Below are 27,275 nucleotides of genomic sequence, written 5' to 3'. Positions count from 1 at the left end.
TGTTAGGTGGGTAGCCTTCTTCCTGTCAACCTTCAAGGTGTGCCTCCTGCAACTGAAGTTTCTTTAAAAAAATCAGGAAATATGGAAAGTTGGTTAAACTATTTCCCCGGTACCTGGAAAGCATCTGCACTGGTTTTGCTTGGGAGAATGTGTCCGAATCTAAAGGCTTCACAGAAGGAGACTGGACTAGCAAGCTGAAAATCTTTATGTATCTACTTTTTTTTTGTTTACCTTTGGATTTTTATTTATCTTTTCTGTAACAATCCATACATTTCATGTTTCTGATCTTTCCCTTGCTTGGTTTGGACTGCATTCTCACCCACTTCTGTCTCAACAACCTCTACTATTTCAGCGACTCAGAACAGGAGCACAGTATTTCCTGAAAGTGGTCTTTCTACAAGTGGTGTTCACAAGGTATGACCACTAACTTGGCCATGAATGGGAAAAGTTATTGTCAGACAAACAAAATTCACTCACTAATGACTAGAAGTAAATAATATTAATTTAAAAAGTTCCACACAGCTTGGAGAAACATAGGTTTCATTTGCTTTATTTACTAGGCAAGAAGCGCATTATTTTAGTGAAGTCAAATTGTGTTAAAAAAAGAAATGCACACATTCAAAGCACATGTATCACTTAAACCAGAAACTAATCTCGGAGTTGTTCTGATCAATGAAGCAGCAAAAGGCCAGCACAGTGTTCGGGACACTGGCAGCAGTACAGTTCTGCGAGTTACATAAGTACATTTTCAGGCACAGATCTGACTTAGGCATCGCCTAATTTTTTAAAGCGATAACATTCATTTCACAACTGCTGCTGTGAAAGAACCACCACAATTATTAATCTGTGTCTTTCATAACACAAACAAAAACCATTGCTTTAAAAAAATTCACTGAAATAAAAAAACATGGATAACGTACAAAAATAGTATAATTCTGTTTTTAAATGGATTGTTCAGTTTTTCTGGTGTGTTTCTGAAGTGAACTGTAAACATTTGCCTTGTTGAATGAAAAGATGCAGGCAGAAACAGCAAAGCAAATGGCATACCTGTGAATCTGCTTTCTTAGTTCTTATTTTATGAAACTGTAAGAGTATTACCTAGCCTGTCCTTTCTTCCAGCAACTGAAATGTGTCACTGAACAGAGTATGACAACATCTTATACATTATCAAGCATGACAAAAGTTATAAAAGTTGTCTTATACATTATCATTGGTAAATGTTTACTGTAGTCTTTTATGTTTGTAATAGTTTTTGAAGATACTATAACCTCTGGAGTTCAAGAGCAATCCACTCTTCCTTCTGAGCACCTGAACTCCAAGATCCATCCAGGCTGTTACTGTTTTGGTAGAATGACCGAACACTGCACTGTTGTCTGAAATACAAAGACAAAGTAGATGAATGCTTCCTCTGCCAATGCACAGCAGAATTACTTTTCAACATAAAAGCCAGACTACATAGCTTCTATTTGGATTATAAACAGGCTTTCCATGTGTACAGTATTTCCAACTTCCTCTGACACACAAAAATTACAGGGACAGGATACCCTCCAACAGTTCAAGGACTTGACATTACAACTTCACAAACCTGTGTAACAGACTTATTGGTACTGAGAACAACAATCATATTGAAGAAACACTAAATTAAAGATGTCAGGCTCAGGCTACAAATGAAACACTGTGCAGCTTGCTTTTCGTTTTTAAGGCTAGCATACTGGCTACATCACATTCCAGAAAGCTCTTTACAAATATAATCAGAATGCTTTGAAAATGAAGTTCCTTAAAAAAAAAAAAAAAAGCGATTTCTACATGTTTCTTCCATCAATATCGAAGTACAGCTCTCAAGAACAGAAACCTTTCTCTAAAGGTGCATATGGGAATAGACAGCAGCCAGGCAGAGACAAACTTCAAAGAACTTCTGCCTGGTGAAGTTCCTCCAGTCACAGCAGCCAGATTACAAAACTCAGAGGAAAAGCTGTGTCTATATAGGGATGGTTTCACAGGCTTTCTCAAACACTAGAATCAGACACTGGCAAATGCCCATATGAGATGCCCAGATGTGTCCTGGATACAGGCTGACAAGGCTTTACATCATCAATAATAGCAGAATACCAGCTGCAGTTTTGCTCAGCTCCCTCCTTGTCTGCATTCCTTACCACATTACTGCAGGGCATGCAAGAGGCACTGCCTTCAAGCTCTAAGAAAAGGTGCCTCCAAAAAAGATGAGTTCAAAAAACCCCCATCATCTGACCTTTAAAATTCCCAGAGTAAAACACACAGAAGATCACATCTACAAAGAGAATAGTTTTTTAAAACTCTTTATGGTTCAACTACATACTCATACAGAGGCACATATATGCATTTCTTTCTGTATTGCAAAACTGTCTCTCTCCTTATTCATTAGCACAGAAGCCTAGGACCAATCCCTCATCTATACTAGCACCATTTACTGCCTCAAACAAAGATTTTTAGCCTTTCCTGCCCTTACTAAGTAAAATCAGAGGACGCCTCCAAAGCCTTGGGCATTCCTGTCACTTTTCCAGAGTACTTGTTTAAATTAAAACCAATCAATGACTCCTGGTCTTCTGACATAAGATCTCAATCCTCACTGCCCATAACTAGTTCCTATTTTCAGTTCTTCTAATGCCTTCAGATCAACATTCTTGCTTAGTATGTTATTACTCAAACCAAGTTACTATCAGCAAAGAGCCTACACACAAAAGAATTGCCAAATCCAAGAAAAATTATTTCAATATTCATCACTGATCAGGCAGTAGCAGATGCCTAAGTGTGTAAGAAGCTACATGAGAATGGAGTGACCCTTCCTTTGATGCGTATTTTCTTTGCAGCAAATATTTCAGGGGCTGAGCTAGACAAAGCACTTAAACAACTCCAATGAACTGAAAGAAGGGTTAGCATTTATTAAGAGGAACCTTGCAAACTCAGTGCCAGGTCCTTCCAGTCACCTGATCTTTCATTCCTGATGAAGAATTATGACAATCATACAAATGAAAGAAACAGAACGATGCCTACTGCAGTACACTTGCCAAAATTGGAGACAGATTCCTCAGTACTTAGGCAGCATTATGTACTTGGAAAATTTCCTTGCATGACAGCACGATCAAAGTAGCCACGGAATATCTAGCACCTCTTTTTAGTTTATTTGTTCAAACTCCGAGAGGTTATTTTGTATACAAGGCATATATACACCTTGTAAACAAAAACAAAAAGTGTAGCCCTTGTCCTCTGAAAACATCTTCTGTGGAGTAGAGGTGAGAAGGAATACTGATTCTGTTGTCTCCCTTACCCATCCATGACATAACTTCCTAAAGACTGCAAAGGGGAAAAGGAAAAGTCAATTAACTCATAAATGTACAGAAGGAACATTAAAATTTCAGATAACCGGGTGACGAAGAGTCATACACATAACCCAAGACCTTCTAATAAAAAGTAGGTTCTCAGAAAAAAGAAAGAAAGAACCCAAGAGAGGAATTACCAGAGAATGGTAACTCAAAATCTCAAAAAAGTTGTATAGACATCCAAACTATTTTAACATTTTTCTTTCCCTCTATGATGTCATCACAACTGAATGTCAAACATGACACCACTGGAGGTGATCTAAAACATTTAAGTAAACTCTTGTCTAAGAAAAAATCTGCCCCCAAATTACCCATCAATGTATTTTCAAATGTTTTTATCTTCCATTTTTTAATGCTTTGTGAATCTAAAACCTGTGGGAGAACACGGTTCTAACAATTTCAGTGTGTTTATTATCTATATATATATATATATATTAACAGACTCCTCTCTTTCTACATATTAAAGACAGCACCATGTTTTTAATATGGTTCAGTTTACTCTGCTTGGATTTTCATAGCTCTGAAGAGCTAAGCTAAAACTGAGTAGAGGTGCGTGTTTTTCATTTGGATACTCACACGGACGTGTATCTTACCTGTGGTATGAAGGATAACTCTTCATCAACAGTATACAGATGTTCTTAATTTTTTTACCTTTTGTAACTCTTTTTTAAAACTGAAGCTAGATCTTTGCAATAAAGCTTGTGAGAATCTTGTATGGATTTGTTTACTCATCTTAAATGGATTTGGCTTGTTGAAGCACCTAGTCTAAGAAGCTATGATTTAAGCAGAAACATCTTGGAACATATACCTATATTATGTGTATAAATGCACACATTGTTCTTACTACTCGTCAGCATCTTGTATACTTACTTTCAGGGTGTGCAGGGTGTCAGTCCATTCCATGGAACCTATCTGAGGTATAGCGGTAAGGAGTATGCTAGTAGCCTTATTTGCATTCCCTTTCAGTGTCTTTAAAACTTTATCCACCGAAACCTAGAAATACAACAAAACCGAGTGGTGTCTTAATTTTGATGGCACACAATTTAAATACCCAAATAAATTAATTTAACTCATACATCTCTAAGTGAAAAGGTGAACCCTTAAAATGCCGCAATCTTTTCAGCCAGTAAAAACTTATTTCCTCTGTGGGTGCATGTCTGATTATATTTTACACAAATAAGAGAACTAAAGCAGATGCATCATTTTGCACTGAGGTGCAAAAGAAAAAGGCAAGCAAACCACCCCCAAAACACTAGACAAATTATGGGAAGACAAATCATACACAGAGCTCATGAGTTTCATATACAGATTCCCTGATTCAGGAAAGAGTAGACAACTTTGCTAGTAGTGAGGCCAGTTTATGAAAATGAATGAGGTATCAACAACTGATTCTGTTCTTACTTTCACAATCATTCACCCAGAATAACTCAGAGATACTGATGTAAAAACAGATGTATTTTAGTACGTGATCTCTTACCAAAACCTACAGGTTCCCATCCAGATCCCTCAGGACAGGGAAAAAAAGTTTTACTCACTGCTTCTTCATGTTCCTTCCAGCAGTCATAATCTGTTGCCATGGCAATACTAGCATAACTCATTCCAGCTTCTTTTGCAAGAATCACTTCAGGCACTGTGGTCATGTTGATAACATCAGCTCCCCAACTGCGAAACATAAGGCTTTCTGCTCGAGAACTGAAACGTGGGCCTTCAATTGTGATCACTGTCCCCTTAGAATGACACTGGAGCCCCAGCTTCTTGGCAGTCTCAATGAGAACCTGCAAAACATGCCAATATCAGGAAATGGAAGTAAATAATTCCCCTTGATGCACCACTTTTGCAGTCCATCAAAAAAATTGCATACAAATGAAATTAGCTTTATACAAAAACGTCAAGCTTCATATAGCTAGAGATGTCCAAAACCAAGGATCAGTTTCACTTTCCTCATGCAGTAAGAAATGTTAATAGTCCTACTATAGGGATGCTGGGGATGGCCTATTCATTAGGGACTGTAGTGCTAGGACAAGGGGTAATGGGTTAAAACATAAACAGGGGAAGTTTAGATTGGATATAAGAAATTCTGTACTGTAAGGGTGGTGAGGCACTGCAATGGGTTGCCCAGGGAAGTTGTGAATGTTACATCCTTGGCTGTGTTCAAGGCCAGGTTAGACAGAGCCTTGTATGGCATGGTTTAGTGGAAGGTGTCCCTGCCCATGGCAGGGGGGGTTGGAACTAGATGATCTTAAGGTCCTTTGCAACCCTAACTATTCTATGATTTTAGGAATTCCTCTAATTTTTTTTAGTATAAGTTGGATTACTCTTTGCAAATGCAGACCAAGAAGACTGGAAAACAGAAAATTTGCATGACATTTAGGCTGTGCTCACACTAAGAATAGAATGGTTAAAACGCTCCACTGAACACTACATTAACACATGGTGGAGTTGAGCTGATGAAAACAGTAATAGGAAATCTACTTTTTCAAAAGTTAAGACTTTGTATTACTATATGCTTGTAAAGCACAAGCTATGAAGCACATATTTCAAAGAGTACCCTGGGAATCTGTAGAGAAATTATTACTGCATTTTTCCATGACTGAACTGTACAATTTACATATACCATGCACTTCACATTAGCCTTCACAGTTCCAACCAGGACCTTGTATATGGCAAAATCACAACGACTTTCTCTCTTGGTAAATGGCCTGGCTAACGCCAGTTGACACGGTAGGAATAATCATAGAATCATAGAATAGTTAGGGTTGGAAAGGACCTTAAGATCATCAAGATCCAACCCCCTGCCATGGGCAGGGACACCTTGCTCTAAACCATCTCACCCAAGCCCTCGTCCAACCTGGCCTTGAACACTGCCAGTGATGGAGCATTCACAACTTCCCTGGATAACCTATTCCAGTGCCTCACCACCCTAAGAGGAAAGAATTTCCTCCTGATTTTCAATCTAAACTTCCCCTGTTTAAGTTTTAACCCATTACCCCTTGTCCTGTCACTACAGTCCCTAATGAAGAGTCCATCCCCAGCATCCCTATAGCCCCCCCTTCAGATACTGGAAGGCTGCTATGAGGTCTCCACGCAGCCTTCTCTTCTCCAGGCTGAACAGCCCCAACTTTCTCAGCCGATCTTCATATGGGAGGTGCTCCAGTCCCCTGATCATTCTCGTGGCCTCCTCTGGACTTGTTCCAACAGCTCCATGTCCTTTTTATGTTGAGGACACCAGAACTGCACACAATACTCCAAGTGAGGTCTCACAGGAGCAGAGTAGAGGGGCAGGATCACCTCCTTCAACCTGCTGGTCACGCTCCTTTTGATGCAGCCCTTTCTGGGCTGCAAGCGCACACTGAAGCCGTCTCATGTTCATTTTCTCATTGACCAGCACCCCCAAGTCCTTCCCCACAAGGCTGCTCTGAATCTCTTCTCTGCCCAGCCTGTAGCTGTGCCTGGGATTGCTCCAAACCAGGTGTAGCACCTTGCACTTGGCATGGTTAAACTTCATGAGGTTGGCATCAGCCCACCTCACAAGCATGTCAAGGTTCCTCTGGATGGCATTCCTTCCCTCCAGCGTATCAACTGCACCACACAGCTTCGTGTCATCGGCAAACTTGGGTGCACTCAATCCCACTGTCCATGTCACCGACAAAGGTGTTAAACAAGACCGGTCCCAACACCGATCCCTGAGGGACACCACTCGTTACAGGTCTCCAGGCAGACATTGAGCCACTGACCACAACTCTTTGTGTGTGGCCATCCAGCCAGTTCTTTATCCACCGAGTGGTCCATTCATCAAATTGATGTCTCTCCAATTTAGAGACAAGGATGTTGTGTGGGACAGTGTCGAACGCTTTGCACAAATCCAGGTAGATGACATCAGCTGCTCTACCGCTGTCCATCAGTTCTGTAGCCCCATCACAGAAGGCCACCAAACTGATCAGCCAGGATTGCCCCTTAGTGAAGCCATGCTGGCTGTCACCAAGCATCTTGTTGTTTTTCATGTGCCTTAGCATGCCTTCCAGGAGAATCTGCTCCAAGATTTTGCCAGGCACAGAGGTGACACTGACTGGTCTGTAATTCCCCGGGTCATCCATTTTCCCCTTCTTGAAAATGGGGGTTATATTGCCCTTTTTCCACTCGTCGGGAACTTCACCTGACTGCCATGATTTTTCAAGTATGATGGACAGTGGCTGAGCAACTTCATTTGCCAGCTCCTTCAGGACCCGCGGATGGATTTCATCAGGACCCATGGACTTGTGCACGTTCAGACTTTTAAGATGGTCTCGAACCAGATCCTCTTCTACAGTGGGCCCAAGGTCTTCATTCTCACAGTCCCTGCGTCTGCCTTCCAAGACTTGGGTGGTGTGGTCAGAGCCTCTGCTAGAGAAGACTGAGGCAAAGAAGTCATTCAGAACCTCAGCCTTCTCCAAATCCTGGGTAGCTAGCTCACCCGAGAGCTTCCTGAGGGGGCCTACGTTCTCCCTAATCTGTTTTTTATTTGCTATGTATGTAGAATCCCTTCCTGTTATCCTTAATATCCCTAGCCAAGTTTAATTCTAACTGGGCCTTAGCTTTCCTAACCTGGTCCCTAGCTTCCCGGATAACATCCTTGTACTCTTCCCAGGCTGCCTGTCCTTGCTTCCATTTTCTATAAAATTCTTTCTTCATTTGAATTTTCCTCAGGAGCTCCTTATCCATCCAAGGAGGTCTCCTGGGCCTCCTGCTGCACTTCCTTCTGGTTGGGATGCAACACTCCTGAGCTTGTAGCAGGTGATCCTTGAAGACCAACCAAGAGTCTTGAGCCCCCCTGCCCTCTAGGGCTGTATCCCATGGAACCTTACTAAGCAGGTTCCTGAAGAGGCCAAAGTCTGCTCTTTTGAAGTCTAGGGCAGCGAGCTTGCTGCACGCAAGAGCATACAGGATTAAGAGAGTACAGCAAGTGTAAATGAGACTAAGACACCTGTAACTGCCCTGAGCAGGAAGGGGAAAGTAACTACAAAGACATCTGTTTGAAATTATTATCAACAGAAAATAAAAGCTTGAAAAGAAGGATAAAAGCAGTATGAAAAATTGTGATAGAACAGGAGAGACCTTTGTAACACAGCAGCAGTGAAAACCTAGTCCGACACCACCGGAACCTGATCTGTCAGCATCATTACCCTCACACAGTCCAGGTGGAGCAGCTTCCCTGCAAAAAGCCTTTTAGAAACCTGCACTCGACATACACAGATGCAACAAGCTGCGATACTTTGAGTGTGCTATAAGACCTAGTGAGGTGTCTACTTACTGACATCAATGGATTGTATGGAGCAGAGCAAGTACACATAAAGCTGGAGTACCCACATCTCCCACTACAGGTGAACCTGCATTGGCAGAAGAGGATGGGTGTGCATGTAACCCACATATGCTGCTAAAGTGTATTTGTTCATACAACTGTGCGAAAATGAGTGCAGGGGTAAAGCACAGCTTCTGGGGATTAGCCACAGTATGACATTTAAAAACTTGTAGGTATTTATTAACTTGCTGTAAGTTAATCTAATATTAATCACACTTAATATTGTGGTTTATTGCTGATATTCATTCTGAACATATTATTCAATTACTGCCAGTTAATTATAGTTATTAATAAATCAAGAACTTAAACTGTGATTTGACTTAAACCACTCTTGAACAGTATTTCCCTGAAACTCTTTACAAAGTTCCAACTTTACTCTCTGTAAGTTGTTGCAGCTAGCCTGTTTCTGAAAGCAATAATAACCAAGGCACCCTACATTATTAAAAGCTTTACAATCAGAGAAAAAGTAAATTCCTTTCAGATTATTGTTTAATTTACAGAGCATAAACCAAATAAAACACTATTTTCATGTATTTACACAAATGCAATTTAATATAAAGTTTTCAGATGTTCTAATGCAAAATTCCTTACATACTCTATTACATTAACAGTTTTGACTTTATTATTATTGCATTTATCTAAGAAATTTCCCTGAACTAAGATAAGTTAGTGAGCTGAAATTATCCCAAGAATGTTCAGGGATAGTTCCAGGAAAAAAGTTTAAGTCTTTTTTATCTGGTATTTTCAAATGAAGTGAAAGTATCCATTTTCAGCCTCACTGAGAGCTCAAAACCACATTTTCTCATGTTCTTTAAAACATCTGTTAGGCCGATTAGAACACATAGGCTAATGAGATAATGAGCACATGTGAGACTGGGAAGTACCTAAATGTTTTTTCTCTGTTCAAAAAGAAGCGTTTCTCTGTTATTTTTCAAAAAACGAACATCTTTTCTAGCTACTCAAGAATCAAATGAAAACTAGCCTTGCCATGTATTTTCTGCAACCTCAGGAAACCGTTTATGCATATCTACTTACCTTGTTAAAAAAAGTGAGAAAGACAAACAGTATGAAATACTGCTTATCCCTTCAGTAATAACACTGGTTTTAATCAATTTCAGAAAGTGTACAGTTAGTTAGCTCTCAATAAATTTCTTGTATCTGTTGTGACATGACTTCATGGCCAAAGTTAGTAAGCAACTATATAACAACCTCTGGTAAGAGCATGTGGCTAGGCTCTTGTTGCATGAAAATGTGAAGTATTTTGTATAATGTGCTGCTCAATGGAGGAAAGGCAAAAGCATGTACATGTATAATATGCATTGGTTTGTTTCTTCATAAGATGTAAAATGTTTTTACTTCATTGCAAAACACCTTGATTCCAAGTGCACTGAAGCATTTCTCTACTAACAATGTTGTAGACCAATAGGTCCTCAAATCTCAGAATATACTAAGCTGGCATTATTTAACCACAGATGCACTCCTCCCAGAAGCTTCTAAGGGTGTTGAAAAAAGGGAGCACAGTTTCACACTGCTTAGTCCAAGTGTTTTTGAAGCCTGAAAATCTTGAAATAGTGACACTAAGAGCAACAATTAAGAATAAAAGGCTACTGTAATTTGGCTTGTTTCTATGTTTAACATCCTTTAAACGAAGCCTTGCCTCTCCACAGCCACCCATTGCTACAATGTAAAAATGCACAAATGCAATATTGTATATTTCTGTGAATGCCAAAGTACTATTTATTTCATTCTTTGTATTAAGTGTGCAGAGTGCCTCTACCACACGTGAAGTTTTACTCAGAACAAAAACGAACTAATTCCCTATTTTAATTTCATGCTTTGTCCACTCTATTGCTTTCTTCTCTGGTTAAATGAAATTAAGGTCTTTTGTCCTGTTATTAAGATCCTGGAAAAATCTCGGTTGCCAACTGATGTCTTCTGCATGTCTCCCTCAGGAAGACAGCTCCTACAGAAAGAAGATTTGTCATTTTCCATGCTTTCCAAATGTCACATTTTTCCTTCACACCATGACATATCTGAGAAACAGGAATAAAGAGATGCAGATTGCCTCTGTATACTAAGAATGCATAATTAGGCTACTGTATCACACGAAAGTGCCTCAAAAATAACATTTCTAAATACTACTACAAAATTCACCAACCTCTCTGGTTTTGGTGCAGAATGGCTCTGCCATTGGAATGTGACATACTCCTGAAAGACTGGAATGCTGTCCATCGTAGAAAGTACAGTGTCTTTTAGTTGTCCTAGAAAAGCAGAAAACATGCTCAATGAGAAGAACAGGGAGAAAACAGAAGACAAAGCAAGATATTTACACAAATCTGAAAACAGCATTCCTGGGATGGAACAAAAGTATCAGTATGATATCAATGACTACCTGTACAAACCTTTCAGAACTCTCAAGAGTATTAACTGCTACTCCAGTTTCGCACTGTCAATTAATTAGCGAAAATCTGTTGTTAACATACTGAAAAGCCAATTTATTCCTAAATTACACAAACTGCCACAATATGCTGCCATTCTACCCAGAAGAAATCAGCTAAATTTAATAGTCAGGCAAGTAATCTCTGAAAATAAGAGCATGGTAAGCTTCCAGGAAGGAAAAGAATCAAGTCTGAATCGAGCTAGTCAAAATAGAGCTTGAACATATTATTTCACTCCTAAATTGAAGAGATGAGAATTTATAGGAACAGCTTCCTGAACAAGAGAGGTGTGAATTTAACCAGAAAAACCCTGGAACAGGATGTCTTCATTCTCTCAGAAAGATCACATACATGTATTGGTAGCCTGCAAGCAGAAGAATGTTTTTTCTTCCAAACTGTTTCCTTGCACAGAAATGGTCAAAGGCTACAGAAATTGCCATTCAGCATGCCATTCTGACAACTACTAGGCCTGTTGCCCACCATCACTTTACCTTCAAATGTACTGCCTCAAGCTAATTCAGCTAACTGTATGGCAAACCCCATTTGGAACAAAATTATTTGAGACATTCTTTTCTTCCCCTCAGTGTGTCAAATATTATACAGGAGAACAGTAAGGCAACAGTCAAATTCAATCCATGGCTAAACCACAAAATTTCTGCTGTTACTATTGCTCAAAACAGTTCCCCATCCAAGTCACCAGCAAACATTAAAAAAAAATACAAGTTATATGTCAGAGTAGATTTGGGGAAAAATAAAAAGAAACAATGGTGTAGTCTTAAGGATGAGATAATAAAATAGGAAAAGAGATCAGCAAATTAAAAACATATGCAATTGGAATTGGAGCAAATGGGAAAAGTCATAATCCATTTTGTGCACTATAATACTTCAGATGTTGTTGGACAGGCCAACAACAGCTTAGAAAAGCTCTGAGGATATTCATCTCTAACTTTCATTTACCCCGTGTTTTTTGGAGAGAATGGCCACATTACAACATGGTCTAATAAAGAAATCCCACTATTTTAGCACTACGTATACAAACTTAAGAAAAACTCTTACAGATGATACAGCCTTGTGAAAGGCAAAAATACAGACCCTCTCTCCAAAGAGCCAGCAGTGTGACGCCTACTGGCAAAGGTCCTCAGGGAAAAAGACTAATCAGAGAAATGAAACTGTCAAATGAAACAGACTATTAAAACTTGTCTTTAATTCAGTTTTCTGAATTTAAGGGCAGGCTAGTAATGATTTTTAAATTCCTATTACATATTGTTTTCCACACTGAAACATTCTCAACTACTTTTCTGAGTAGCTTCTTGGTTTCCTGAAGCATGAAACACTCTTCTACACTGAAATGAAAACTTACTTGCCTGAACAAAACATTGCTCATATATGGGCTATGCTCTACTACTGGCGATCATCTGAATAAACTCTAAATGAAGACCACAGACCACAGAGCTACAGAGTGGGTGAGGTCAGAAAAAAACCTCTGGAGTAATCTGGTCCAGCTCCCTGCTCAGGCCAGTCCACCTGGAACTGGTTGCCCAGGACCATGTTCAGGTGACTTTTGAGCATCCCCAAAGATGGGGATTCCAGTACCTCTCTGGGCCCCTAACACAGGAGAGAACAAACATAGGTATACATCTTCAGTTGGCAACAAAGTATTACCAGCAGTCTCACAAAAGCATAAAGAAGCTGCACAAAACATTCCAAACACTTAAAATTGGGTGGAACACCCAAATAAGACTTGCAGATATAGAACACCTGTAAGCACAAATAACAACTTTACCTCTTAAAAAGTGCAACCACATTTTTGAAGTATTTGATGTAATTGGTGGTCTTCAAATAAGTTGGTTTTTTTTCCCCATGCTTGAATTTTTCTAAAGGTCAAATAATCAAAGAGGAGAGGACTGACTGGAGAGCACAGACTTTGGAAAAAATTTACTTCCTTTTGATTCTTTGCAAATAAAAAATGCTAGCATCTATCCTGTTTTTAAAACAACTTCCTACCTTTATGCATTGTGTTGCATTTGATCTCTCTTCTGCAGAGCTTCATTATTACAGTACATATTTTCCTACCTGGCTCCTACTATGTTTTCTTGCACCTTTCCATCTCTTTTCAGATTCTTAAAATTTATAACAGCCTATGCTCTTATTCATGTTCCTCTCCCACATCTGAGAACAGCAGATATATTCTCTTCAGTAGGTTCTTCCAAAAAAGATAGTTAGTTTGTTTGAGGCTATCCTTCAAAGCCTGATTTTTCTTCTGTGTCTGTTAGAGCTGAACTTCTTGTAATCTCATTCCTGTTTCCTATCATGTCTTCTTGTACAATGTTACTTTTTGCCATAAGACCTGAAGCTATCACCTCATTCCACAAAAAAAAAAAAAAAATAATTAATATTTACATATTATTAAACAGTTTAACCTAACTTGTCTAATTTTTCTCCCCCAAAACTAAGAACACAATTAAGCCCAAATGTTACTCACCTGTCAATGAACTGGTCAATTATGACAAGATCACCAGGTTGTATTTCCTCTTGTAATGAACCACAGGCAGTAGTCACTAATACATGGGAACAATTTTCTTCTTTCAATGCCCAGATATTGGCACGGTAATTGACATTTGATGGCATAACTGTATGATGCCTTCCATGTCTGCAAAGATACACATTGCAAGAGAGTAAAATAAATTAGACTGAAATTGCCTTCTTTCTACCAGTTAAAGAAAATCCAGAGAATTAATTTTGCTAACAACACTGGAGGTGGAACATTGGAGGAAGAATCATTTCAGCTACTTTCAGTGTAGCTTGTTTTCCTAAGTGTATTAAGGTTCTCTCAATGTTTGATTTAAGAAGTAGTGGTATAGTCTTCTTTTTAAATGAAATAGTTTTAAGTTCAAGACTGAAAGGGAAAGAAACTTGAAAATATGATCCAAATATACTTTAGCAGCTTCAAAAGTACAAAAAGCATTTCCCCCTGAATTTTTTCAGTTCCATAGATTCTGAAAATCCAATGTAACAAATTTAATATTCTACACACTACAACAAATTTGTAAGATTTATATATGCCTACAAATTTTCTGCTCAGAAGTGTGGTTTGTATTCTTCTACCCAGAAAAGAACAGCATATCACAGGAAATTAAGACCAGAACGAACAGAAAGTCACCTTTCCAAAGAACACTGTAGAATCATCACATTTTTCTCTTTGCTCTTAAAATGATCTGACATCTTTCATAAATTAGAAGAATCACTTCACACTGTTGCAGTGTATTTTTTTACCAAGACAGGAAATACTTAGTCTTGTAAGCACAAGCTTTTGTGTTATCTCTGTCATGTCTACAGAGGTGTATCACAGTATCACAGTATGTTAGAGATTGGAAGGGACCTCAAAAGATCATCTAGTCCAATCCCCCTGCTGAATCACTCACACAGTGACCAAACACATCTGAAAGTTATTTTCAACCATACAAGAGGAAAGGAGGAACTTGATTTCCCAATTGATTTTTTTTCACAGAGACCAGAAGGTCTTAAGAACTTAATCAGCTGGGAACTATACACTGCACACAACATGACCAAGAACTTTCAGAGGATTCCCATGTTGTCATTAGCATGTCTGGTAAGCTACGAGGCACGTAGATTTATTGTTTAGTGTCATTATTTTTTGTTGTCATAATCCTCTTTAAGAACTTGTATGCCTTAAAAAAAATAATCTGACATTCTCAAGCAATTGTGTTATTTTTCCCAAAAACACGAAGTGAAGTTGCAAGTTTCTTAGCCCCAGGAGTAAACTTATGAAGGTTGTACATGAATGGTTCTATGTTCCAATGAGGATGTAAACCACAGCTTGTAAATTCAGCCACCTGTAATCCAAGTTTTGTTTTAATATAGTACAGCTATGAGATCTTGGCTTAGCATTTCATTTGAGAAAATCAGAAAAATGTTGTCCAGGTGTAATAAAATGCATGAGCAGGGTAAGAAAGATAAGTAAAACCACAGACAAAAGAGTAGTTGCAGAAATGCTTAACACTGAGTAGCTTAATGGAAAAATACTGTAATGAAAAGAATTGAGGCCCGGAGGGCACCACTGAGTCGTAGTTGTTCTGGCCAGCCTCACCCTTCACCCAAACACCCATGAACCTAGGTCCTCCTGCCTCCAAGGTCAGGCCTCAGCCTCCATTCCTGGCCTCAGCTATGTCACAGGTGTGCCTGTCCCGAGCCCTGCCTCCAGGACAGCCTTTAGACCTATGCTGTAGCTTGCCTTATGTTTTCTGAATGGACTTTGGACACATGCTGCAGCCTTCTCTCCAGCCCTTTGGCCTCACTACTCCTGCATCTTCTGCTGCTCCTGACTGGATTCTCTGGGTGGATCCTGGACTCAATTCACCACCTGTGAACTGCTGACAGACACTATCAGCACTTGGCTCTCGCCATGCTGTGAGATGTTTTACTATTCTTATGTTTAATTTAGCAGCACACTGGTCCTAGATATCCATGTTTACACTAGTGTGGTATCTCCATACACTCAAGTGCAGACCCTGCTTCCAGAGCCTTTTAAGAGATGTCTGAATGACTCAGGGAAGGACAACTAGAGGGCATGCAGCCTCCTAAGTAATAAAGATAACAGCCAGAGGATTCAATAATAAAAGGGAATGGTTTGGTAGAGTCTATAGTGATACCAGAGATATAATTCATCTGGAAACAGGCAATTTCTAAGTTTCACAACAGAAAATTGCATATACAGAGAGGAGATGGATTACTGGGCTTATCAGGCGCTACTTACCTACCACAAGAGCAGGCAGCACCCCCACTGGATTTCCCTTTCCTGACCTAGATGGTACTTTTAATGCCTTTAGTCCCTGCAGCATAAAATTTGTTCAGGAAAAAAAAAAAAAGCCCACAAAGAAGAAGGCAAAGTCAGAGTAAAAATTCAGCTCACCTAATGTAAAAAGAAACTTCTGAGAAAACTTCAGAACACATAATATAAACTCTCTCAAAATGTTCATTTACCTTGCCAATAGCACACAGTCCACATTTTTTATCTTTCCCAATATCAAAGCATCTGATGGCTGCAAAACAAGCAAATAACAATGAGTTACAGCCTCACAATTACATTAGAAACCTTAACTACTACTTAAAAATAAGCAGGATAGTTATGAAAGGAAATACTGGTTACCAATGTAGACTCACATTTTCTTCAGCTCTGCCATGTAATTCGATATGATGGGTTAGTAACAGTATGGTGGGTTAGAACAGGCAGATCTAACACAAAACCACAATTTTAATGTGCTCCTGCCAAGATTAATATTGCAACTCTGTGCTTTAGGGTTTGAAACAGTTATACTCTCAAATACTTTGAAACACTATTTCAAACAATGCTACACAAACTTGAAAATAAGCAGCATGTACATGTTGCTTAGTTGATGTAGGATATTTTATTTTTTTTACAGTAACTAGTTCTTAGAATAGAATCACAGGATGGTTTGGGTTGGAAGGAACCTTAAAACTCATCTAGTTCCAACCCCCTGCCACAGGCAGGGACACCTTGCACTAAACCAGGTTGCTCCAAGCACCATCCAACCTGGCCTTGAACACAGCCAGGGATGGGGCAGCCACAGCTTCCCCTGGCAACCTGTGCCAGGACCTCACCACCCTCATAGTAAAGAACATCTTCCTTATATCTAAAGATCTTTAGGTCTTTATATCTAAATCTACCTTCTTTCAACTTAAAGCCATTCCTCCTTGTCCTATGCCTACATGCCCTTGTAAGAAGTTCCTCCCCAGCTTTCTTGTAGGACCCCTTTAGGTACTGGAAGGCTGCTCTAAGGTCTCCCTGAAGCCTTCTCTTTTCCAGGCTGCACAAGCCCAGCTCTCCCAGTCTGTCTCCATAGCAGACATGCTTCAGCCCTCTGAGCATTTTCATGGCTTCCTCTGGACTTGCTTGGGCAGGTCCATGTTCCTCCTGCATTGGGGGTCCTAAAGGTGAACACAGTACTGCAGGTGGAGTCTTATGAGAGTGGAGCAGAGGGGCAGGATCACTTCCTTCAACCTGCTGGTCACGATCCTGTTGGTGTAGCTCAGGATACAGTTGGGTTTCTGGGCAGTGAGCAGACAATGCTGGCTCAAGTTGAACTTCTTGTCAACCAATACCTCCAATCTTTCTCCTCTGGGATGCTCTCAGCTCATCCTCTGCCCAGTCTGAGTTGATGCTGGGGACTGCCCCAGCCGAGGTACAGGACCTTGCACTTGGCCTTGTTAAACCTTATGAGATTATGAAAATTAAAAGATCAGTAAGTCAGAAGACTGGACCCTTTTCTTTGCAAGTGACAGATTCAAATTTTATTGCAAGTGATAGGTTCACATTTATATCAATTTCCAAATTGGGGTAGAAAGGTGTAGTTTAACTTCTATTTGATGTTCATCCCCACCACAGAACTCCACTGAATTCTGGCTTACACTGCTGATGCAGCAAAAATGAAACACCTTTGAAATCCAACAGGCTTCAGAATCTAGCTGCAGCAGCCAGGGCCTCTTTCCATATCTACATCCACCCTTTCAAAAGGCTTCAGGGTGGCTGTGTAACAGGCCTAGTTGTCATCTTTACACATATTTCCATAGAACACTTTGAGGGCATCTTCCAGGTGACTGCCTGCATCCCCTTCTTGCACATGATTACTAGAAACATGGCAGCAAAAAAATATTTCAAGCAAAGAACGTGCTTGAAAATGATGAACTGACAGTTTAATTAAGTGAATAATTTGCAGATACTGTATTGTGGGTCATTAAAAGAGAGGAAATAAGGATAAATCAGTGTGTGTAAAAGTTATAAGGAAGTGAAAGATGCAGAAACTTCAAAGTATGTGTTAACCATGTAAGAGTTAGTGCATGCTTCTGTTCCGTTCTCTTTCTCCCACAAGTTCTTTCTAATGCTGTACCTCTCTACTATTATCTCAGTTGTAGTCAGAAGCTTTGAAGTACTGATAAAATAACAAAACTTACAATGGAGCAATCTCAATTTAAAGCTTAGTATTTTAAAAACAAGATTTAATAAAAGGCCCAATAAAATGTTCTCAAACATTAATAATTCATATATGTATTTAACTACTTCCCCCTTCCAGAAAGTCCAAGTCAGTGTTGCAAAACAGAAAAGGAAGCAAAGAAGCACAGGCAATTAACCCTAAATGACGACAGTAACAAACAACTGAAATAAATCTCCTTTATCTGCAACATGAATATACATATTGCTCATATGATGCTTACAGAATTCTTTTTTTCCTTGGTCTTAACTCAGAAGCAAGCTGGAACCGAAATAAAATAATGTACAAGCAAAATAAATAAGGAAAACTTGAGACTGAAAAGTATCTCACAGGTTCCTCAAGCCTTCATTTAACCTGGGATGTAGTTTAGGAACCAAGCAATGTACACTGCGAGAAGCAGATGAAAAGCTTAAGTGTTTTGTCACATGGTCTGATTTTCATTCGCAAGGTGAACCCCCCTGCCCACAGTTTGTTTGCCAGGTATGCTTATGGTCAAAAAAAGAGAGGGGGCACCTAAAACAGTTTTCTAGAACAGGAAGATATTTTGCTGACTTGGGGAAAGATAATTCAGACCCAAGTTCTGTTGCCCAAGAAGTAAAACAACCTAATTGAAATTATATCTGCATCCAAATTTAATGATGAATATAAATGCTGTTACAAGAAATCTTCTTATCCTAGGAAAGAACAGCATTTTCCATACCTGGAAATGGAATGCTAAAAGGTTTTAGGGTATTTTCCACAGAATACCAAATTTTGGATGCAATGAAAATGGTGGAAGTGCACAAAGCAGAAAAGACAGCTGGAATATTAACAAGTATAAGCTTATTTATGTAATAAAAAAACAAATGTACCACATTATCACTAGTATTACTAATGTAGCTTGAAAGATCATGAGAGGACCAATGCCAATATAGAGAATTGCAAAAATTCTCATACTAGTTTCCTTTAAACTTTTCCATATTTCACCTGAAAAAAATCCCCACGTTCCTTACTGATGTAAACTCTGTTATTAAATGATTCTTATAACTTCAGAAAGCCAAAGCAGGAGACAATTCAAGGACTATCTATGAACAAAATGTAAGCTACTATTCTGCTTCTAAAAGTAAAGAAACATTTTTCTTTACGTCTCTGCTAAATGTATAATGCACAAGCTCAGACATAGACAGTCCATTGATCAAAGTTTCTCACAAACCACAACAGTCAACCAAGATTTATTTTCCCCTATTCTGTTGCATTCTGTGAAGAACATGGAAGAAAGACAATACCTAAGCTGCTTCCTAAATAAAAAGTCTTCCATACTAACCAAAACTGCTGGATCGTGGAAGCTTTTTCCAGTCCCTTATGCAGGAGCCATACTTTTCTCAGTAATACTAAGCCCTGCTGTAGGCCACCTACCACACTGCATAATTTGGGCTACCCAAATCCTGTTGTATCCCATTGCTGTGATAAACAGCCCTCCCAGTGTTGTGCTGCCACTGTGCCCCTAACCCTGATCTGAAAAGACCCCTATGAGAGGTTTCACCCTTCCTGGATATGAAGACTTCAGTTAATATCTGATACAAGCATAGTGGTATTTTTAATTTGCGAGCAGTTTTCAGACACAGCCATGATGTGATCATTATGACTGTCAAAAAATAGGGAAGGCACTGGCAACTTGTTTTGTTTAGCTAGTGGATTCCACTTCAAAGCAATGTTAGCTACCATCTGAAGAGCAGGATACAGAAAATGGAGGAGACAAGATCTTTTCACTCTCTTGCAGTTTCTTAAGAGGTTTTGAAGGTTGCTAGAGAAGTCAAATGCATTTTTCTGATCATGCTTCCTCCTCCCTTAATATTTTTCTCCTCCTCCTTCTTAAATGGTACACACACAAACTCTGCTTGCTCTTTACACTCTCATTTTCCCCTTAAATCATTTTCAGTGGGGGCATGGATTCAGATTTTCAATCATATACCATAGTGCTGAGCTTTCTGGCAAGCTTCTACCCATAAAATGTCTCTTGTTACCACATGCCAGATGTTCTATTAGATGTATATACTGGTAGATTTCATAGGCTGTAATTCAGATCCAGATAAAGCACTCAGATTCCCCCTGTCTTATGACATTACAGAGTAACTAAGATCCAGTTCTTTGAACTTCCTGTGTCAACTAGGAACTTTCTCTCCCCATTGGTTTCCTGCCTATGTAACTCCCAGTCCTTGTCTTGCCTGTTCCTACTACAAAAGCTTTGGGGCAGCAATTGTTCTTCACACTCAGCATTGTGTATACAGCAACATGCCTAGCCTTCACTCTTTTCCTGAGGAAATGGGCTGAAGCAACGTGAAGGAGAGTTGGTTAAGAACACCTGTGCCCCAAAACCAGTTTCATTTTCAAATCGGTTTCAAATGATATGGTTATAAGCATGACTGTAAGGACAGCATTGGTATTTAAAGCATAATTCAGTGTTAGAGGGAAAATGGTGGCCCATGTACCTCAAAGGACAGTTTTCTGCAATTCAGAGAGGTTCCTGAAGCAATCTGACATACATTATATGTCACACAACAGCACAGATTTGAAAGTGAGGGTTTATCCCTCTTGACTGCGAATTCAGGACAAAGTCTGCAAATTCATCCAATCTACAAATGAGAAGAGGTACAGTCTCCTCTGTACATTATCTCTGTAACACCTTGTTTTTACAAGCCAAGAATCACACAATATACAGCAAATAAAGTCTTGTGCCAATACTCGCTTTATGCATTCATTTAACAGTCTGAAAATTCTTAAAGCACACAAACATCTTTTAAAACAGCAAAAAGTCTCAGCAATGTAATAATAATAATAATGATAATAGGTTATACAGACCTTGCCATAAGGAGTGTCAACATATTTTTCTGTTCTGCCTTCTAAGATATCTGGATCATCCAGGCCAGTTCCACCAATAATTCCAATCTTACAAAGAAAAGTACATATTAGTCTTCTCAAGATTACACTCAATTTAACAGCATGTCTGAAAAACTAACTAGGCAGCTACAAAATGTATTTGCTGCTTGAGATGGGGCTAGAGTACTGATCAACAAAACATAGTATGCCCAACACGATTTCCCACAAAGAAAATTTCAAATGACTGGCTTTAAAACTGTATTTAAATTGTATTTAAAACTGTACTTAAACTTAAAAATTTAACTGTGTTAAAAAAAAAATTGCATTTAAATTTAAATATTTTTAAGCTGTACTTACATTGCCAATTTCTCAAATGACAATTTTTTTAAAATTAAACAAACAAACTAGCAAACTACAGAAAATGCACAAAGATGTATCCATTCATTTATTCTCAATATAAAAATGAAAGATGTTATTTGGGAATGCCTCTAATGAGTGATAAATACCTGTAAAAAGTACATTATAACAAAAGCGGTTTTGTCTGCATGGGGAAAAGAACCTTATACACGTGTCATGGTTTAAGTCCAGCTGGTAACTCAGCACCATGCAGCCACTCACTCATATCCTCCTTCCCCCTCTCTCCTGGAAGGATGGGGAGGAGAATCAAAAGAATGTAAAAACCTCAAGTTGAGATAAGAACAGTTTAGTAATGTACAATATAATACTAATAATAATAATAATGAGAAATGAATAACAAGGGGAGAGAATATAAAACTAAAAAGGAAACAGGGAAAAAAGAACCCAGAAGAAACCAGTGTGATGCACAATACAATTGCCCATCACCCACTGACCGATGCCCAGCCTGACCCAAGCAGCTGGGCCTTTCAGGTCACTACCCCTAGTTTATATACTGGGCACAATATGCTGTGGTATGGAATATCCCTTTGGCTAGTTTGGGCCAGGTGTCCTGTCCCTGCTCCCTCCCGGCTTCTTGTGCCTCTCCTCACTGGCAAAGCATGAGAGACTAAAAAGTCCTTGATCAGGGTTAAGTGCTACTCAGCCACAAGCAGAACAGCAGTGTGTTATAACATTATTCCCAGACTAAAGCCAAAACACAGCACTGTACCAGCTACTAGGAAGAAAACTCTATCCCAGCTGAAACCAGGACACCTCCGTACAGAACACCAGGCATCAATACATAATATTATACATACAAAATAATAAAACCCTTTTATTTTAAGAATCACGTTTTTGTGTTGTCTTGCCAAGATCTAAGAACTTCCCTGCTTCTGCATATAGTCTCTGTACAGCTTCTTAAAAAGGGGACAGCTCAGTATCATCTTCACAAGTGAAACAAAAATAAGCTGCTAACAATTTCACCTGCTGTGAGCACTGCTGGGTTTCTCACATATTTGCAATTAGGCCGTCTTGTTCCTAAGATGGTGTAAATACTTATTCAAACTTTGCCTACAGCTGAGTCACTAATTATCCCTTGTGTAAATAAAATATATTGGTGTCAGGTTTTATTCAACTTGCAACCTTTCTCTAAGTAGAAACTTTAACAGACTCTTGCTCCTACTTGTTTTATGAAGTCTTTTCAAATACTTCTTCCCCAATTTTTTACGAAATTGACTAACAGTTTCAAACATAGTGGAAATGGAAGAGAGGGCAAAGCAGAAGGCTGCATAAATAAAATAAATTTTATTTCCTTAGGAAATAAGCTAAAAGTCCTGTTGTGTTTTACCGGTTGTACTGAAGAAGCATGAGGTGACTCAATTACCACTTATCTGTCATGCTTTAGTAACCACTGATTTCTTGTTCTTGCTCACCTATTATAGTTCTTTTGTACAAAAGGAGAAAGAAATAAAAGGTAATTTGAAACATACATTTTTATGGAGATTAAATTGACCTGTGATTTCATTCTCCAACTTAAGAAAAATTATCTGAATTTTCCTGTTTCTATTTCACTATTGAAAAGTATCTTGGGTTTTGTCTTTCTAGTGGGAATCCCATTTTCAATAAGACAAGTTTCCTCTTGACTTTGTACTTTTGACTCGACTCTTTGTACAGAATGGCTACTGTCAGGCCCTTCACAAACTAAAGCCTAAATGTCATTTAAAGACATGTCACTATCTATCACACAGAGAAAATTACACTTTCTTTTTTTTTTCCCTGCTCCAATGCAACCAGTTGTTGCAAAGCTTGTATCACTTTTAAGATGAAGAATTCACACCATGGCTGAGCTGCTTATCATGAAAAAACAGAAACTGAAGCCATCATGGCATGACTTATTTCTACATAGTTCCACCATTTGCCATTATTTTTAAAGACAGAAAAACTCTCAAGCAAAACCTCCACACTTCAACACCCAACATCCCCCTTCCACAGCACACACCCAACTGTCTTTTCCTCTAGCTTTTTCTTAACTTCCACATTCATAGAGACCTCATTTGTTCAACCACTACAAAACCTGCCTCATCAAACACTTCATTTCAACAAGCAAAGGATCTGTGTGTCTTTGTTATTCATCAAACACTTCTCTGAGCTTTCCACAACAGATGATGTAAACACTGAAAAAGTTTTATTCAGATCTCTTATTTCCTTTTGCTACCCCCCTGTGGAAAACGAGGAGTAGTGCAAATGAAAATACCATTAAAAATCCAGACTCCAACCCCGAACACATTCAAACACTAGGGAAGACTGGGATCATTGTTTACAGCAGTATTGGTGGGTCTGTTCCCACATTATTCATGTTGCTTATTTATGTTCTGATTTTTAGATTGCTCATGAAAATTATATAAATTTTAGGACGAATATTTTTTTTGCCATAAAAATCATGTAATAAGTGTGCAACAGTAGCAATCAAAAAACTCACAATCAACAAACACTCAGAGATGCCAGGCAATAGGACAAGATGCAACAGGCATAAACTAAAGCGCAGGAAGTTCCACCTGTACATGAATTTCACCTGTAAAAGAATTTCGTTACTGTGAGGGTGACTGAGCATTGGAACAGCCTGCCCAAAGAGGCTGTGAAGTCTCCTTTCCTGGAGATATTCAAGAGCTGTCTACACATCCTGACTAGATGACTGCTGGTGGTCTGTTGCAAACTCAACTTTTCTGTGATTCTGCGAAAATACTACTTTTAATACTGTTCATGCATGTATTTTGTAAATGTGGAAGATTACTGTATCAATAGAAGCCAGGATGAAATGGTGCCTTTTTTTCTGTTTGTTTGTTTGTTTGTTTTTTTTTTTTTCCCCAGATCTAGAAGAAAAATGGTTCTTTCAGTAACTTAATTTGGTGGAGTTTGGTGTAATGTTTATTAGTGCCCTGTGACTCAAGATTGACAACGTTCAAAAGCGAATGCTTATCTGTCTGTATTTTTACATCTGCTGAAGTGGAAAAAAGTGCAATGTTGAGGAACAGTGCACTGTTGGAAATACCAGCTATAGTTACGTGACATAAAGTTATTTTGGAGCTGCAATGCTCTAAGGTCCCTATGAATTCTTGCTGTACCAGAAAGCAGCAACCCTGATCTGGGCAGCACAAAGCTTGGTCTGTTCACAGCAGCATAGGCCTAGTGAGGTTGCTTTCAGATTTGCTCTTGGGCCGCAGTGGGGTCAATAGGCGCTTATGCTGCACATTTCAGTACCAGAGTAGGTTTTTACCATGCTGTCAGAAACAGCAGCAGTGCAATAAGGTAGCAAAATATTCACAGCTCCCAGAGTGGAGAATGCACAGCACGGAAGAGTTAGACAGCCTTGAATGTGCTTTTGCCTTCTTCCTCCCTGCAAAACACTTCAGCAGCAGTTTGGTCAAGCTTCACACCATGTTAGGCAACACTGGCTAGAGAAATACTGGGCTCACTGTAATTCACAGGAGAGCTACTACAGTAGAAGGAAAGTTAGGCCAGCAGAGATTTGTTGAGGCAGCTGTTTCTCCAGTCACGTAATGGGGAGCTGGCAGCTCCAACTCTAAAATTAATTTTTACTTCTTTGCAAGATAATTATTTTTCCTTCAGTTTACATTATTTCTCCCCAGGAATATCAGCTGCTTTTGGGACTAGAGAAAAAAAACAACTGACTATATTAAATTCTGCTTTACAGACCTTCTAATGAATTATCAAAAGGAATGTGGCTGCTCTAGGCTCAGTGGTGAGATACCTTGCCAAGGGAGCTCGGGTCTACTTCCACCTAGCAGCCTTGGCATTGAAGGAACGGCAGAGACGAGCTGACTCAGGTAGGAAAGTCTTGCCTTTTCTCAAAAGGCAGGGACAGTCACACCTAGGAGTGATCTCAGGAATAGAAAGAGGTAAGACTGTGTGCTCCATTCCAGAGCTTGCATTCTACAAATGGACATGAAGGACATAAGCTGCAAGAAATTAATGGGAGCTGTAGCTAAGTTTATCTGGAATTAAATCTAAAGTGAAAGGGCACTGAGGTGGACTGAAATATGAAATATTTTACGATGTTATAGTCCATCTCTTAACATTGAGAAGAAGAGCAACAAAAGCGAAATCTAACAAAAAAAAAAAAAAATACTACCAACTAGAAAATCAAAAGCATTTCTCTGTGGAAGACCGAGTAATGACCACACTTAAGAGTATGCTTTTTTTCACTTGTTTGATGAAATTCCTCATATAGGTTAAAGCACAAGACAATGAAGTGCCAGAGAGGAAACAGTCTACACTTGTTCATCTGAGGATCTTTACAGCAGTACATACTAAGCATTCTCATGATCAGCTATGAGTCTTTGTGACAGCCACTGAATACATCTGTATTCCTCTCCTGTTTTGGGGATAATGAGAATTTTATTTAAATGACTTAAACACAGCAAGCTGCATGCAGTTAATAAATAAACCTTCTGTCTCTGTAAAATAAAGACTGTTTATAACCGATTTCTACACACCGGAACAACCGGAAGAGTTACTTCACCTCAGGACACTGATTCATACTTTGTCAAAACAAAACCAAGAGTTTCCGCCTAACTGGCCTGACGCACAGACCGTCATTTTTTGGAGCCATTTTTTAAAGTCTCACGTCAAACTTCAGCCGCAGCTCCGGGAACCGTGCGCCCCCTGCGCGGGTTACAAACCCGGCCTGGCCCCTCTCACTGACCAACGCGACACACCGCGGCCGGGCCGGACTCCCACAGAAGCAGAGACGAGTTAACTATCGAAGCGCCACGGCGCAGCCTGAGGGGCGGGGAGTAGGCCCAGAGGCCCCTCCACCCCGAACACGCGACCCGCCACGACGGCCATTGTCCCGCCCGGCGTCACTGGCGGCCAGAGTGCTCTCAAGCCCGCTCCCTTTGGCGGGCGGGGAGGAAGGAAGGGAGCGGGTAAGAACACAGGAGCGAAAGGCAGCGCCTCCATTTACAGGCGGGGCAGCGCCAAGAGCGCAGCCCCAGACTGTGTGGCCGGTGCCTTCCCCCTCAGCTCCCTTCCTCTCTCCCTCTTTCCCTCCAGACTCCAGCCGGCCCGGGAGCGGTGAGGGGGGGAAGGTGACAGGCGGGGAGGGGTTGAGAGCGGCAGTGGGCACCGCCTCCCGCCGCCTCCTTCCCCAGCGCATTGCGACACAGATCCGAACTCACCTTCACGGCCGCAACAGCAGCGGCCATATTTGCGACAAACAGGATGGGAGCCAGGACGGGGCGGTGCTGTTGGCAGCCGGCCAGCCCGCTGAGGCGGCGCGCCGCGTGTGGCCCGGCCCCGGCTTAGACCGGGGCCCCGTGGGAGGGGGACGCGCCGGTGCCGCCTCCTGTGTTCGCTAGGTGGCAGCGCCCGCCCGCGCTGGGGGCAGCCGCGGGGGCCTTTTCCGGCGTCCCAAGCCGCAAGGCAGGACCGATAGCATCGCGGCCCTGGTGCGAGCGGGAGGGGGCGCCCGAGGAATCAGCTCCCCAGGCTCAGAGGCCAGCCTCCCGAGTGTGCGCCCGGTACCGCTGGAATTCGGGAAACAATTAGGAATGTAGGACGCAGAGCACTACTTGGGATAACAGCACATAAGTGCTTTTTTTTTTTTTTTTTTTTTTTCTCCCTGTTTTTCACCCAGGATACTTCCTCTCCAGAAGTGAGAGTGCCATCCCTATTTCTATAATTATGCTGTTCTTACATCAGTGGCTTCATTAGAGTATCTCTGGTGTGCTTGTGAAACATCGCTATCATCTGGTCTGTAAGCCCTGAAATGTTCCTGCATCCTTGAAATGTATCCTTAGTGAAAGTTTTTACTCTTTTTAAAAAGCTTTCATCTGGAAGTTCTTTT

General features: G+C 40.1%; 1 protein-coding gene across 1 annotated transcript; it reads right to left on the bottom strand.

Moving 5' to 3' along the window:
• Window positions 1–534: 534 nt before the first annotated feature.
• On the bottom strand, window positions 535–26,687 carry MTAP (methylthioadenosine phosphorylase). The gene is made up of 8 exons (XM_061342733.1): window positions 26,608–26,687; window positions 20,996–21,082; window positions 16,131–16,189; window positions 13,612–13,779; window positions 10,850–10,952; window positions 4,892–5,131; window positions 4,227–4,349; window positions 535–1,373 (listed from the first exon to the last, which is right to left on the bottom strand). Exons 1-8 carry the CDS (start codon window positions 26,632–26,634, stop codon window positions 1,335–1,337), a joined length of 846 nt encoding a protein of 281 aa, XP_061198717.1. The 5' UTR covers window positions 26,635–26,687; the 3' UTR covers window positions 535–1,334.
• Between the last annotated feature and the right edge of the window lie 588 nt (window positions 26,688–27,275).

The sequence above is a fragment of the Neopsephotus bourkii genome, unplaced genomic scaffold (genome assembly GCF_033783945.1).
Source record: "Neopsephotus bourkii isolate Nb327-2 ecotype Australia unplaced genomic scaffold, CSIRO-AGI_Nbou_v1 NB_1814, whole genome shotgun sequence".
Taxonomy (NCBI): domain Eukaryota; kingdom Metazoa; phylum Chordata; class Aves; order Psittaciformes; family Psittacidae; genus Neopsephotus; species Neopsephotus bourkii.
This window is presented reverse-complemented; position numbering and strand designations above follow the sequence as displayed.